This window comes from Triticum aestivum, chromosome 2A (genome assembly GCF_018294505.1).
Source record: "Triticum aestivum cultivar Chinese Spring chromosome 2A, IWGSC CS RefSeq v2.1, whole genome shotgun sequence".
Classification (NCBI taxonomy): Eukaryota; Viridiplantae; Streptophyta; class Magnoliopsida; order Poales; family Poaceae; genus Triticum; species Triticum aestivum.
Window position 1 is genome coordinate 480,090,212 of NC_057797.1, and position 15,274 is coordinate 480,105,485.

Sequence of the window (15,274 nt, forward strand, 5' to 3'; positions counted from 1 at the left end):
ATTCGCAATTCGGGGGAGCCCGTGGCCTCCAATCCGCCCCGATTCCTGCGCCTCCTCCAGCCGATCCGCATGGGTACGTCCTCCCCCGACTTCTCCCCTCCCTGGCTCTCGATTCAGGTGCTTTTCGCCGCCGGCCGTGGCCTGCCGCGGCAGATCTGGCGGCCTAGGGTTCTTGGGGCTCTAGATTTGTGGCACTTGGATCGGTGGTCCTCTCGGCCGGATTCCTGATGGGGTTTTGGGCTGTTCTTGAGCTGATTTGGACGCTTCCTGGCACTTGGATGTGTTCATTTCGCTTGGGTTTTGGCGCTGTTCCGGGGGAGCCGCGGCTCCAGATTCTCTAGTTTTGTGGAGAAAGCTGGGCTGGATCTTTCTCGCACTGTCTCTTGCTACCCGAGATTAATTGCCTTTTTGGTCGGGTCGGTGTAGCTCCGGTCGCTGATCTGCTAAGCTTTCAAGTTCCGATTCGCTGAAGCAAATCTCAGTGGCGCGTAGTCCATTCTAGTGGAGTAGATTTGTTGTACTGCCAAATAAATTTGTCGGAGCTGAAATTAAATGATGACGAGATAGATTTCGCTTCCAGGTTGTTTTCCGGTCCTGCCAAATTAGAAATTAATAGATCGTTTCCGGATGATAGTGCCGAAATTCACAGTGTCCCTCTACTTCACTGCTTGGTTTACATGTTTTCTCAGGTTACACTTTGCTGTCGACGCTGTGCTATGTTGTTTGCGATTCCACACGAGTGTGCTCTGTATTTTGTTCCTCAATATTCTTATCATTTGCCCTACTTTGCTGCAGATCAATGGAGTTTTCATAGCTCTCAAGGTTAAGATCAACAGTACTGTGCAGTGAACTCTTGTTCATTTCTTGGTCCTGGGCTTCTTCATTCTTGCTCAAGTCCAGCTGTCTGTTGATCCAATTCAAAGGTGGAGATGAGTGTGGAGTACAATATGGATGAAGCTTTGAAAGCACGAAATACTGCAGAGAGCAAGTTTCATGCGCGTGACCTCAGGGGCGCACGCAAGTATGCGGTCAAGGCCCAGAATCTCTGCCCATCGCTTGAGGGCATATCCCAGATGGCGTCGACTCTTGAAGTTCATCTTGCAGCAGAGTCCAAGATTGATGGAGAGAGTGATTGGTACCGGATCTTGTCCCTGCCCGCCTTTGCAGATGAAGAGGATGTGAAGAAGCAGTACAGGAAGCTAGCTCTCCAGCTGCACCCTGATAAGAACAAGTCAGTCGGTGCTGAGGAGGCCTTTAAACTGATCTCTGAGGCGTGGAGTGTGTTGTCTGATACTAGTCGGAAGGCAATTTATGATCAGAAGAGGTCAGATCATTCTGTTGTCAACGTAACCAATGGCATGTATACGTATGACAAGAAGGCGACCAAGAGAGCTCGAAAGAATGCTGCTGCTGCCGCCGCCGCCGCCGCTGCTGCTGCGGCTGCTGCTGAGGCTACTGCTCGTCCTGCTGGTGTTGATACTTTCTGGACATCTTGCAATCGCTGCCGTATGCAGTATGAGTACTTAAGAATGTATCTTAATCATAACCTTCTGTGCCCAAACTGCCATCATGCGTTCATGGCGGTAGAGACTGGATTTCCTTGCAACGGAAGCAGTTCATCTTTCTCCTGGTCAACCAAGCAGCAGCCACAGAACCACAGTTCCACCAAACATTCATATGGCTCAACAAGCAGGACTTCTAGCATTCCGGGGACAGGGCATGTGGGGTATCAGCAAGATAGCACTTATGATTCCTACAACAGTCAAAGCTTTCAGTGGAATCAGTACTCCAAGACAGCGCCTGCAGCTGACACAAATGCTTACAGTACCCAGGCTTCCGAGAAACCTAGAAGAAATGAAGAGAGCTACAGCTACAACTACCCTGAAAGTGGAAACACATGTGACCCTGAGAGAACTACTTCAAGGCGTGGCCGGTTTGCAAAGCGGAGAAGGCATAGTAATGATTATACTACTGTGGATTATGCTGGAGATAACAAAGAAACAGTGGTTGCAAGCACAGAGACAAATGCTTTCACAGATGTGGGGCGGGTTAATGGCACTTCAGTGGAAAAGATGAGATCTGCAGTGAGTGTAAGGAGAGCCAATGTTTTGAGAGAGATCTCCCAGATTGATACACGGGGTCTACTTGTTGAGAAAGCCAAAGAAGCCGTCCGGGGAAAATTGCAAGAGCTGAGCATGGCAGCATGTTCACGGTTTGCAGAGAAAAGAAAGTCAGAAGGAAAGGTATATCCTAGTGACAACAACATAAAGGCAAATGGGGTCCTCTCTGGCAAGCTTGGCAAAGGACTCAAGCTATGCAGTTCAATAAGTGTCGACACCCACGTACCTGCAACTGCAGCTGATGAAAAGAATCCAGAACAGAAGCGTGTGCCTGTTTCAATTGATGTCCCAGATCCTGACTTCCATGATTTTGATAAGGATCGCACAGAGAGAGCTTTTTATAGCGACCAAGTATGGGCTACATATGACAGTGAGGATGGAATGCCTCGTCTATATGCAATGGTGCAGAAAGTTCTTTCAATGAGACCTTTCAGAATCCGCATGAGTTTCCTCAATTCCAAATCCAATATTGAACTGTCGCCAATAAACTGGGTTGCCTCTGGTTTCCAGAAAACATGTGGCGATTTTAGGGTTGGAAGGTACCAGATTACGGAAACAGTCAACATATTTTCGCACAAAGTCAGCTGGACTAAAGGCCCCCGTGGGATTATCAGAATTATTCCTCAGAAAGGTGATACATGGGCTTTGTACCGAGACTGGTCTCCTGATTGGAACGAGCTTACACCTGATGATGTGATATATAAATACGAGATTGTCGAAGTTATTGATGATTTCACTGAGGAGCAAGGGCTGACTGTCATTCCATTGTTGAAGGTTGCTGGCTTCAAAGCTGTGTTCCATAGGCACATGGACCCCAAGGAGGTCAGGAGGATACCAAAGGGTGAGCTGTTTCGTTTCTCGCATCAGGTTCCTTCTCGACTGCTGACTGGTGAAGAAGGCAACAATGCCCCGGAAGGTTGTCATGAGCTCGATCCTGCTGCAACCCCAGTGGACCTTCTTAAGGTTATTACAGAGGTGAATGAAGACGTGGCGGCACAGACTGCTGAATAGAAGAGGGCAACAACTCTGAACACTGAAGATAGCTTGGGTGTCTGAAGTGTGAAATGTACTACACAGATGACAAGTCAACATTTGTTGGTGTCTTAGTTCTATTATGCCATCTTATTTTTGGCTGATGACTTGGACAATACTGCCAGGGCAAGCAGCTTATGTCGTGGACTTCTGACTGTTAATTCTTAGGCATTTCTAACACTCGGAGTTTATCGCGCCATGGATATCATCTTCTAGAGTAAAAGAAGCATTGGGAGGCGATTGATGCGGCGACTAGTCAAAGGAAAGCTATGGAGCCTCATGGCTTGCTGACGGCGTTACTCTGTTCAGGTATGGTGTTGAGCATAGGAGCCATCAAGTTCGAGGGGGGAGACGCCACTGGACTTCCCCATGTACCCAGAAATTATTAATGTACCAAATTTACCTAAGATGTTGTATTTCCTTTAATCTATAGCGATGCGTCCTTATATAATGTTGAACTCGATGATTTCAAAATTCTGATTTGAACTCGGTGAACTGGTTCGGCAATTTAATATTATATTTAGTGGAAGCTTGCTCGTGGGCTTGTTCTCTTTCCTTTTATTGCTTGGCCGGATTAATGATGGAGATGGAAATTTTGTGCTGTTGACAATACAGTGTTCACTCCATGTTCATTCGATTTTCGAGATAAATGCAGTGTTCACTTCTTGCCGGTTTTCAACTATTCAGTGGAGCATGTGAATGGTTTGTTATGCCCTGTGAATGATCTTTTTTTAAGTTCAAAATTTTCCTTATTCATTCATGAGAATAGTAGCATCATTTACAAGACTGGACATTACAGCCTCATCTTTTGGCTAAACATTAGGAGGATTAAATCTAGCTGAACTAGCTAGTTCATGGGCTACCCGATTACATTCTCTATGACTGCTCAAAGATGACATGGGTGAACTCCACATTCTCTATGACTATGCTCAAAGACGACATGGATGAACTCCACATTCTCTATGACTATGCTCAAAGATGACATGGGTGAACTCCAAAGTCATGGATAGCAGTCATCAAATATGTTGCTTGCAACTGACGATGAGTTTCAGTAGTAGTGATCACCTCGAAAGTCATCTTCTGCTCGCGAGTTCAAATGAGCCCACAATGAACAATATAATAAAAAATTCAAAAAAATCTAATTTTTTTGTGGCGAACTTTGACAAATGTTTTTAGTGCTTGCAAAATTTAATCATTGAAATGACATTTGTGGAAGGCACGGCAAAAAAATATATAATTAGCATTCCAAAATGTTTTTGAAAATAACACTTTTGGAGCATTGAATTTTTGCCACAATTTCCTCGTATATCACTTAATGATGAAATTTTGTGAGCACTGAAAACATTTGTCAATTTTTGCAAACAAACAAAAAGCTCATTTGGGCTGGAGCTCAGAAACACCACATCCGACTGTCCTTGCAAGGTTCATCCCAAACCTTAGTGTTAATTCGACCGTGAAGGCATTGAAGCAGAACTCAATCTTTTCATTTGCCGCTACTATGAACTCTCCACTGGGTTGGAATCATGGTTCCATCCACATTGAGCTTTGCATAGCCTGCAAGCAATAGAAAATTTAACAGCTAGTTAGCGAAAAATTAGAAGAACTTGCCAAATGATTGAGTATGTTCTCCATGGAGAAACTTCCCGCGTTCCCACCACATGAATCATATCGCAACAACAACAATCTCTTTAAAATTTGCCTGACCAAGCACCGAAACCTCCTCTTCTAGTATGCTCAACAGGGAAGTCCAACCTTGCTTCACTAGCCAAATCAACAAATTCGGACCTTGTGATAACATCATCAACACCCAATAGGGGCCACATCTCCTTAATTGTAGGGCATTCAAACAACATATGCCTTGTGGTATCCGGACTAGTTTTACAGCCGGAACATTGGGCTTCAATCTTTATATATTTGTCGGCGAGAGCGGCTCTACAAGGGATGGCTCCCCGCAACCACACAAATATTTTCACCTTCGCAAGACACAGAAGACTCCGGACAATACCCCACGTATTGTTTCTTGTAGAAGGATCAATAAGGTCACTAACCCGAGAGATGAGTTGGTTTCCTGTAACTGCTAGAACCTTGTTGCATGATGACTGCGGAGTCCATGCATCTTCTGGATGTTTATTTTTTCGCCGTACTCTTCAAATGTGATCACGCTTAATTGTATTAACTCCCGCATAATGCTCTGTCATGCATATGATGATTTGTTCTTCAAACTAGCATTGAGTAGATCACCATCCAAAAAGTATTTGATTCTAAGAATAGTATCACAGAAGAAATCAAGATCATCAATTAAACATCATGCTTGTTTTGCCAATAAATCAAGGTCAAAGCAATGGATACTACAGAATAGCATTTCACCACTCTTTGGGATACACATTTTCCACCAGGCGAACCAGTGCATTCTTTTATGGTTTGCATCATCAACCCACCAAAATCTTGACATCGCCATATGTAATTCCTTAGGAATTTTGAAGACAAGCATCGCATGTTGGTATTGCTTATGCAACCAATTTTAATAACACCACTTTTCCACCTGAAGAAAGACACTTCTCTTTCAATCCCGTCAATCACTGAATAAGAGGGTCAATAAGATACTAGAAACTATCACTTTTATCCAGCCCTAAAGTAGCCGGCAACCCGAGATATTTATCATTCATTGCTCCAGTCATAATATTGAGGGTAGAGCAAAATTGGGCCTTCATGTTTAGTACTAGGGTCGAAAAGATATACTTGACTTATCCACATGACTAGGTGTCCTGACACTGAACAATACATATCCGGACTTGCTTTTAAACATGCATCATTTTGTACATTGGCTTTCATCAAAACTAAAGAGTCATCAGCAAAGAGAAGGTTTGTACCAGCAGGAGCATCACGGCATACCTTGCTCCATTGAAACTACCATTCTCCTCTGCATGTGTCAACAAAGTTAATGGGCCTTCAATACAAGGTAGAAAAGGTAAGGGGACAGTGAAGCCCCCTGTCGTAGCCCCCTCAAAGGTTTAAAACTTCCAGTATCCTATGTATTAAAGCGCACTAAACACTTGAAACGCATAGCATTACCAACCCAATCAACATGAAAACCCAATTTTAGTAAAATAGCCTTCAAGAAACTTCATTCCACACGATCATAAGCTTTATGCATATCCAACTTTACCACACAACAGCGCCCTTTGCCCACCTTTTCATTTTTATTGCATGGAGACTCTCATACCTGATGAAAACATTAACAGTGATTAACCGATCGGGGACAAAAGCACTCTGTGTTAGACTAATAACCTCAGGCAGAAGGCCTTCGAGTCTGGCAGCTAGCATCTTTGAAATAACTTTGTAAACAACATTGCACAAGCTAATTGGTCTAAATTGGGTAACTTTTTCAGGTGAGTTTATATTTGGCATCATCACAATAGTCGTATCATTCCATCCATGTGGTTTCACCCTAGTATTAACTGTTTTAGGAACCTCCTCAATAAGGTCATCCCTAACATAAACCAAAACCTTTTATAGAATGCAATGTGAAGTCCATCAGGACCAAGAGCATTGAAGTCACCGACAGAGAACAAGACTTTTCTAACCTCCTCCACGGAATAAGGGGCCAAGAGGACATAGTTCATCTCACAAGAAATTCTCCGCCGTACTCAGGATATGACATCAACATTAGGTGCTTGAACTTGGTCAGTAAATAAGCCAGAAAAATAATCCTTAATGGAACCGTTTAGCTCATCTGTACCTTTTCTCCAAACCCTAAAATCGTCCAAAAGTGTTTAAATATAGTTTATTTTCCTCCGAGCCGATGCGACCTTATGAAAGAATGATGTGTGCCTGTCTCCATGCATAAGCCAATTGGCCCAACCTCTCCGGAGGCAAACTGGTTCTTCATTTTTGATCGTTTGAGGATTTTCAATGAGCGTTTGAAGATCTTTCATTTTTGATCGAGATTCAATTGCCAAAGGCCCATGCCTTAATTTCTCTAACTCTTTTTGCAGCTTTGCAACTATTTTTTGGGACTCTTCAAAACATCTTTGTCCCACCGACCGAGATCATTACGAATCGCTTTAGTATGGTCAGCCAAGGATGGGCCGATCCAAGCAAGTTTCGAATATACCCAAGTTGTTGTAACAATTTTAGTCACGGTCTCCTTGTTGAGCCAGCGGGCTTCGGATTTCCTTGGACCTATAGACCATTGTGTATTTACAAGAGCAAAGTACTCCGTATCAAGGAGAATGGGCATGTGATCCAAGTGAACATGGTGTTCATGTATTTTATTTTATTTTGAGAAAATCTGGTGCGCATGTAATAGTGCAGCAGAAGAAAATTTCTCAGCCCAAGTTTCATTGCATAAGGCTCTATCAAGGCGTTCCCCAATCACGCCTCGACTCCACGTGAAGGGATTTCCAATTACATACACTTCTTGAAGAGCAAAGTCATCCACACAATCCCTAAAGCTCTGCATCATTTGTTGTGGTCCGATATTTCCGCCTTCCTTTTCACTAGCAACTAGAATGTCATTAAAGTCACCAATTATCATCCAAGATGTTGTAGCATTGTTGTGAAGATCCCGTGCTACCTCTTGAGCACTACGTTGGTTTTCCCTTGAAGAGGAAAGGGTGATGCAGCAAAGTAGCGTAAGTATTTCCCTCAGTTTTTGAGAACCAAGGTATCAATCCAGTAGGAGGCCACACACGAGTCCCTCGCACCTACACAAACAAATAAAATCCTCGCAACCAACGCAATAAAGGGGTTGTCAATCCCTTCACGGTCACTTACGAAAATGAGATATGATAGATAAGATAAGATAATATTTTTGGTATTTTTATGATAAAGATGCAAAGTAAATAAAGCAAAATAAAAACGGCACCAGAAATAGCTTGTTAACGGGAGATTAATATGATGGAAAATAGACCCGGGGGCCATAGGTTTCACTAGTGGCTTCTCTCGAGAGCATAAGTATTACGATGGGTAAACAAATTACTGTTGAGCAACTGACAGAATTGAGCATAGTTATGAGAATATCTAGGTATGATCATGTATATAGGCATCACGTCCGAGACAAGTAGACCGACTCCTGCCTGCATCTACTACTATTACTCCACACATCGACTGCTATCCAGCATGCATCTAGAGTATTAAGTTCAAAAAAACAGAGTAACGCTTTAAGTAAGATGACATGATGTAGAGGGATAAACTCATGCAATATGATATAAACCCCATCTTGTTATCCTCGATGGCAACAATAAAATACGTGCCTTGCTGCCCCTACTGTCACTGGGAAAGGACACCGCAAGATTGAACCCAAAGCTAAGCACTTCTCCCATGGCAAGAAAGATCAATCTAGTAGGCCAAACCAAACTGATAATTCGAAGAGACTTGCAAAGATAACCAATCATACATAAAATAATTCAGAGAAGACTCAAATATTGTTCATAGATAAACTTGATCATAAACCCACAATTCATTGGTGTCAACAAACACACCGCAAAAGAAGATTACACGAATAGATCTCCACGAGAATCGTGGAGAACTTTGTATTGAGATCCAAAGAGAGAGAAGAAGCCATCTAGCTAATAACTATGGACCCGAAGGTCTGAGGTAAATGATAACCCACAAGTATAGGGGATCGCAATAGTTTTCGAGGGTATAGTATTCAACCCAAATTTATTGATTCGACACAAGGGGAGGCAAAGAATATTCTCAAGTATTAGCAGCTGAGTTGTCAATTCAACCACACCTGGAAACTTAGTATCTGCAACAAAGTGTTTAGTAGCAAAGTAATATGATAGTAGTGGTAACGGTGGCAAAAGGTAACGATAGCAAAAGTAATATTTTTGGTATTTTGTAGTGATGATAACAATAGCAACAGAAAAGTAAATAAGCGAAGAACAATATATGGAAAGCTCGTAGGCAATGGATCAGTGATGGAGAATTATGCCGGATGTGGTTCATCATGTAACAGTCATAACCTAGGGTGACATAGAATTAGCTCCAATTCATCAATGTAATGTAGGCATGTATTCCGAATATATTCATACGTGCTTATGGAAAAGAACTTGCATGACATCTTTTGTCCTACCCTCCCGTGGCAGCGGGGTCCTAATGGAAACTAAGGGATATTAAGGCCTCCTTTTAATAGAGTACCAGACCAAAGCATTAACACATAGTGAATACATGAACTCCTCAAACTACGGTCATCACCGGGAGTGGTCCCGATTATTGTCACTTCGGGGTTGCCGGATCATAACACATAGTAGGTGACTATAGACTTGCAAGATAGGATCAAGAACTCACATATATTCATGAAAACATAATAGGTTCAGATCTGAAATCATGGCACTCGGGCCCTAGTGACAAGCATTAAGCATAGCAAACTCGTAGCAACATCAATCTTAGAACATAGTGGATACTAGGGATCAAACCCTAACAAAACTAACTCGATTACATGATAAATCTCATCCTACCCATCACCGTCCAGCAAGCCTACGATGGAATTACTCATGCATGGCGGTGATCATCATGAAATTGGTGATGGAGGATGGTTAATGATGACGATGGCGACAGATTCCCCTCTCTGGAGCCCCGAACGGACTCCAGATCAGCCCTCCCAAGAGAGTTTAGGGCTTGGCGGTGGCTCTGTATCGTAAAACGCGATGAATCCTTCTCCTTTATTTTTCTCTCTCCGAACACGAATATATAGAGTTGGAGTTGAGGTCGGAGGAGCTCCAGGGGGCCCACGAGGTAGGGAGGCGCACCCAGGGGGGCAGGTGCGCCCCCACCCTCGTGGATAGGGTGTGGGCCCCCTGGTCTTGATCTTTTGCCAGTATTTTTTATTATTTCCAAAAATAATCTCCGTGAAGTTTCAGATCATTCCAAGAACTTTTGTTTCTGCACATAAATAACACCATGGCAATTCTGTTGAAAATAGCGTCAGTCCGGGTTAGTTCCATTCAAATCATGCAAGTTAGAGTCCAAAACAAGGGCAAAAGTGTTTGGAAAAGTAGATACGACGGAGATGTATCAACTCCCCCAAGCTTAAACCTTTGCTTGTCCTCAAGCAATTCAGTTGATAAACTGAAAGTGATAAAGAAAAACTTTTACAAACTCTGTTTGCTCTTGTTGTTGTAAATATGTAAAGCCGGCATTCAAGTTTTCAACAAAGATTATAAACTAACCATATTCACAATAACACTTAGGTCTCATGTTTACTCATATCAATGGCATAATCAACTAGCGAGCAATAATAATAAATCTCGGATAACAACACTTTCTCAAAACAATCATAATATGATATAACAAGATGGTATCTCACTAGGCCTTTCTGAGACCGCAAAACATAAATGCAGAGCACCTTTAAAGATCAAGGACTGACTAGACATTGTAATTCATGGTAAAAGAGATCCAGTCAAGTCATACTCAATGTAAACTAACGATAATACATGCAAATGACAGCGGTGCTCTCCAACTGGTGCTTTTTAATAAGAGGATGATGACTCAACATAAAAGTACATAGATAGGCCCTTCGCAGAGGGAAGCTGGGATTTGTAGAGGTGCCAGAGCTCGATTTTGAAATAGAGATGAATAATATTTTGAGCGGTATACTTTCATTGTCAACATAACAACCGAGAGATCTCGATATCTTCCATGCTACACACATTATAGGCGGTTCCCAAGCAGAATGGTAAAGTTTATACTCCCCACCACCAACAAGCATCAATCCATGGCTCGCCCGAAACAACGGGTGCCTCCAACTAACAACAATCCTGGCGAGTTTTGTTTGCAATTATTTTGATTTGATTTGAGCATGGGACTGTGTCGTGGTTTTGTCACGGCAGATGTCCTAGAGAAAGGACTTAGTCATGGAGCCATCGCGATGGGTTAGCTTGAAGGGGTTAAAGCGGACACAAGGACGCAAGAGAGTTTGTACTAGTTCGGCCCCTTCGATGAAGGTAAAGCCTACGTCTAGTTGTGATGGAATTGATGGGGTTTTGATGACTAGGGAGCAAACAAGCTTCGCCTAAGTCTCAAGTTGTTGTCTGTTGTCCTTGAACCGCCGCCGGGTCGTCCCCTTATATACACGGGTGACGCCCGTCGGTTCACAGAGTCCCAATACCGGCTCATAGATGTGTCCGGTTTGGTCTCTACTTATTCCTAACTTACAATACAAGTTAAATACCAACGCCGGTTTACGGCTACAGGCCTTGAACCGACTATGGGCCTTGAGCCCTCATTTGCCTTCTTAGGCTTTAACATACTTAACTACTGACGAAGTTAACCCGGCCCAGATAGGCCGGTTTACGCCCAGTAGTGATATCCCCAACATTAGGCCCCAGATTGATTTGAACAGGTTCATGTCAATCCTTATCAAAAATCTTCATCTTCAATATCTTCTTGTAGTTTGTTGAACCGCCGTGATGTCATCTTCTCTGGTCGTTGTAAACCGGCGTGACGTCACCTGTTATAAAGAACCTTAATAGGTCTGCGATAATTAAGGCGACATCTTCGTTTCCAAACCCACGGTCCCTTGATTTTCGCGCCTGACACCTATCCCTTGCCTTATAAATAGGACCGAAGGGTCATTTATTTTTCCCCTTCGTGCCCTTCTGCTTCATCTTCCCCGCGTCGTCCAGCTTCGGAGCTCCGCCGCCGTCGACGACCTCTGCTCCAACCTTGGCTGCTGCATCACCCTGATTGTACTAGAGCATCGCGGTGACCTTCTGTTTCTTCCTCGGCTCCGGTGAGTTCTTCACCTTTTCCCCCGTAGATCCATTCTAGGGTTTCCAAGTTCTTCAGTGTTCATCGTCTGCTTCGTACTCATATGATAGATCTTAGATGAACCTGTGAACCTTTGCTCTGTGTAGCGGTAGTTCTTAGCATCCGCCTTTACTTATATGCTTCAAGACCATAGATCTACCTGTATCTCTTCCCATTGATTCGGTACTGTTCTTTTTTGAACCTTGAATATTTTCCTTGTTTTCTAAACTTGCTTCAGATCCGTCGCTGTAGAGAAATCTTGTGAAATCTATTTCTGTACACTTATCCATCCGTAATCTCAACTGTTTCAATGCTTAGATCCGGCGGTTTAACTTTGTAGAAAAATTGCCAAACCGGTATATACCATTAGTCCCCTTGCTGAACCGCCGGATGTTGTTGCTTCATAAAACTCCGGTTTAGATAGAACTGTCTCCGGTTTAACATTGTACATACCAGTGCACTTTAATCAATTCATTCTTGAACCAGAATCACCTATCTTGTAGATTTCATCATGGACAAGCAAGTATATGAGTGCATCTGGGTTCCTTCTCGCGTCACAGAGACTCAACTGAACAATTTAGTCCTGATCGGCGCTTTAGGCAGCAAAAACACCATCCATTGGAGAGCCCCTGGCAAAGAATGTCCTCCCACACCTCAAGAAGGAGAGGTCGTCGTTTTCAGAGATCACTTAGCCCGGGGCTTTAAGCCGCCCGGTTCTAAATTTTACCGGGACGTTTTAGCCGATTTTCAACTCCATCCACAAGACACTGGCCCCAACTCTGTTACAAACATGTGTCACTTCCAAGTGCTCTGTGAGGTGTTCTTTCAAGAGGAGCCCACACTGGAATTGTTCAGAGACTGTTTCCATCTAAACCGCCGTACTGAGTTTTCTGACGGTTCCAATACGGAATTGGGCGGTGTGGCGATTCAGAAAAGGAAAGAGGTCACATACCCTCACGCCAAACTGCACAGCCACCCCAAAGAGTGGAATCAAACATGCTTCTATTGCAAAGACACCTCCCCTGCTGGTGAAAATCCTTTGCCTGGCTTTCGTCCGGAGTGGCTTAGCAATACACACCCCTGTCCGCAAAGGTTGACTGCCAAGGAGAGAAGCAAATACGCTCCTCAACTGTCCAAGATCAGAGCCTTCATGGCCAATGGTTTAACAGGAGTTGATCTTGCTCGCTGTTGGATATCGTGGAGCATACTGCCCCTTAGTCAGCGCTCCGGTTTAATGTGCGAGTATACTGGCAGTGTTGACGACCCACTGCGACATGCTAACATCCAGCTCACCGACGAAGAAATCATAGAGGCCGTGAATAAAATGCTGAATGAACCGGAACACGTCTGTGCTCGAACCGGCCTGCTTCCCTTCTGTGCCACCAACAAACCGCCAGCTGTAAGAATTTGATTTTTTCTTTTTACTGAACCTGTTATTGATATATCTGGTCATTGTTTAATATTAATGTCTGTTTAAGCAGGGTAATGATCCATTTTGGAGCAAGAAACTTCCACAGGAGAAGCCAGAAAAACCAGACAAACCGGAACGACCAACCCGGCCAAAGACTAAAGTTGTGAAACGGCCTGCTCACAAGAAGAAAACCACTGCATCTTCTGATCCGGCCCTTGATGATGATGTGGATAATCCGGACCTTGAGGTAGAGCTTGACTCACTTGGCTTATTTTTCATGCGTCTTATTGATGATGATATTTGTCAGGATGATGCCGAAGCCAGCCATGCTGATGCTGCAGAGGTAATTATTCTCTCTTCCGATTCAGACCCTTTGCCTTCACTAAAAATCCGTTGGGCAAACCGGAAGGTTAAATTTTCTCATCCTCTTGCTTACTTGGATCCCAAATTTCTTATGAAGACCCAACAACACGAAGCTCGCCGCACAACCCGGCATAGCGGCCAGGTAGTTACCTCCGCCGGTTTACCGAACAGTCCGGTTCGGAAATGCCGTTCAGAGGTCTCTAATTTGCTTGTTAGTGCTTGTCCTAAAGTGGGCTGTTTTCGTCAACCTCTTAATCCATCTGACTCCGATTATCAGGTTACTTCCCACTCATCCTCTGGCGAGTCATCGGCTACTCAGCTGCCACCGCTCAGAACGGTGCTTGGGTAAGCTATACTTATCATAATATTTCTGGTACATCACCTTGGAACATATGCTGTATTTGACTTTGTTATTCCTTTCAGGGCCAAGCCTAGGCCGAGCAAGAAGGCTCGCCTGGATAAAGCGGCCGAGGAGGATGCCGTCCCTGAACCGGGCAAAACACCAGATCTTGAAGCGGCTATTCCTGAAGATATACCCAATGATCCACCGCAGCGAGATGACGATCTTATTGCTGAAGAGAGGCCTATTGATACCTCAAGTCCTGTCAACCAGCCCACAAGCCCCATCCGGATTGAGAAATCCACCAATCCAACAAAGCCTATTGATAAGCCAACAGCCCCAATGCAAACCGGCGATGCCAAGGATGATGAGGTTGTCATTACTAGCATTGGTCGCACAGAGCCAGGCAATCCCGTTGCTTTATCCAGACACACTAGCAAGGAAGAATTTGCTGCCATTGGCAAGGGAAAATGGAATGCCGATCTGACAACTTATGCCGCTTTGAACGCCCAAGATCTCCATTCCGGCTATCTGAACTGGCTATACACCAGCCGTGACTATGAAGCTGGTCTGGTTAATATGATGAAAGAGAAATTTGAGGTAACTTCCATGTACTTTTTCCTGTTTGGATATTTCAATCTTGTTAACTCTCCTAGCCCCCAAGGGCCGGTTTAGAATCTGCATCCAAACTGGGACTTGCTAATATAAATCTCAATGCTTCGGAACTCGCTGATGTAGCCCCCAAGGGCCGGTTCAACTTAGTGTAGTTAAACCGAGACTTTATGTAATTGAGATCGCCGCATCAGAATATATTCGAGCAAATAGCCATTAGCCCCCAAGTGCCAAGTTGAATACTTGTATTGATCTTGGGACTTTATAATCAAGTGAAATATGAAGATCAAATAGGCATTAGCCCCCAAGCGCCAAGTGCATAACTTGTTATGTGGTTGGTGCTTCAATTCTTGCACTGCTTGCTGAATCATATAACTGTCTGTATGCAGGCTGAGCTGAAGACAAAAGAGACCCAAATCGCCGATCTCCAAGAAAATCTGAAGTCCCAACAGACTGAAACCTCAAAAGCAAAAGAGGAGTTGACCAGCGCCTTAAGCGTCATGGAACAACTTAAGAAGGATTTCAAGAAGGAGCGGGCGGATTGGGCTACTGAAAAATCTGCTTTAACCAAACGAGCAGCAGACGCTGAGGCTGCACTAAAACCGGTGGTGGACGAACTGACCAGCATAAAGCGGCACGTGC

General features: G+C 43.9%; 1 protein-coding gene across 1 annotated transcript; it reads left to right on the top strand.

Moving 5' to 3' along the window:
* On the top strand, positions 1-3,681 carry LOC123189060 (uncharacterized; the record flags this gene model as incomplete). Its single annotated transcript, XM_044601377.1, is given in 2 exon segments — positions 1-73; positions 796-3,681. A coding segment is annotated over 1 exon segment (2,202 nt). The 3' UTR covers positions 3,132-3,681.
* Positions 3,682-15,274: the final 11,593 nt, after the last annotated feature.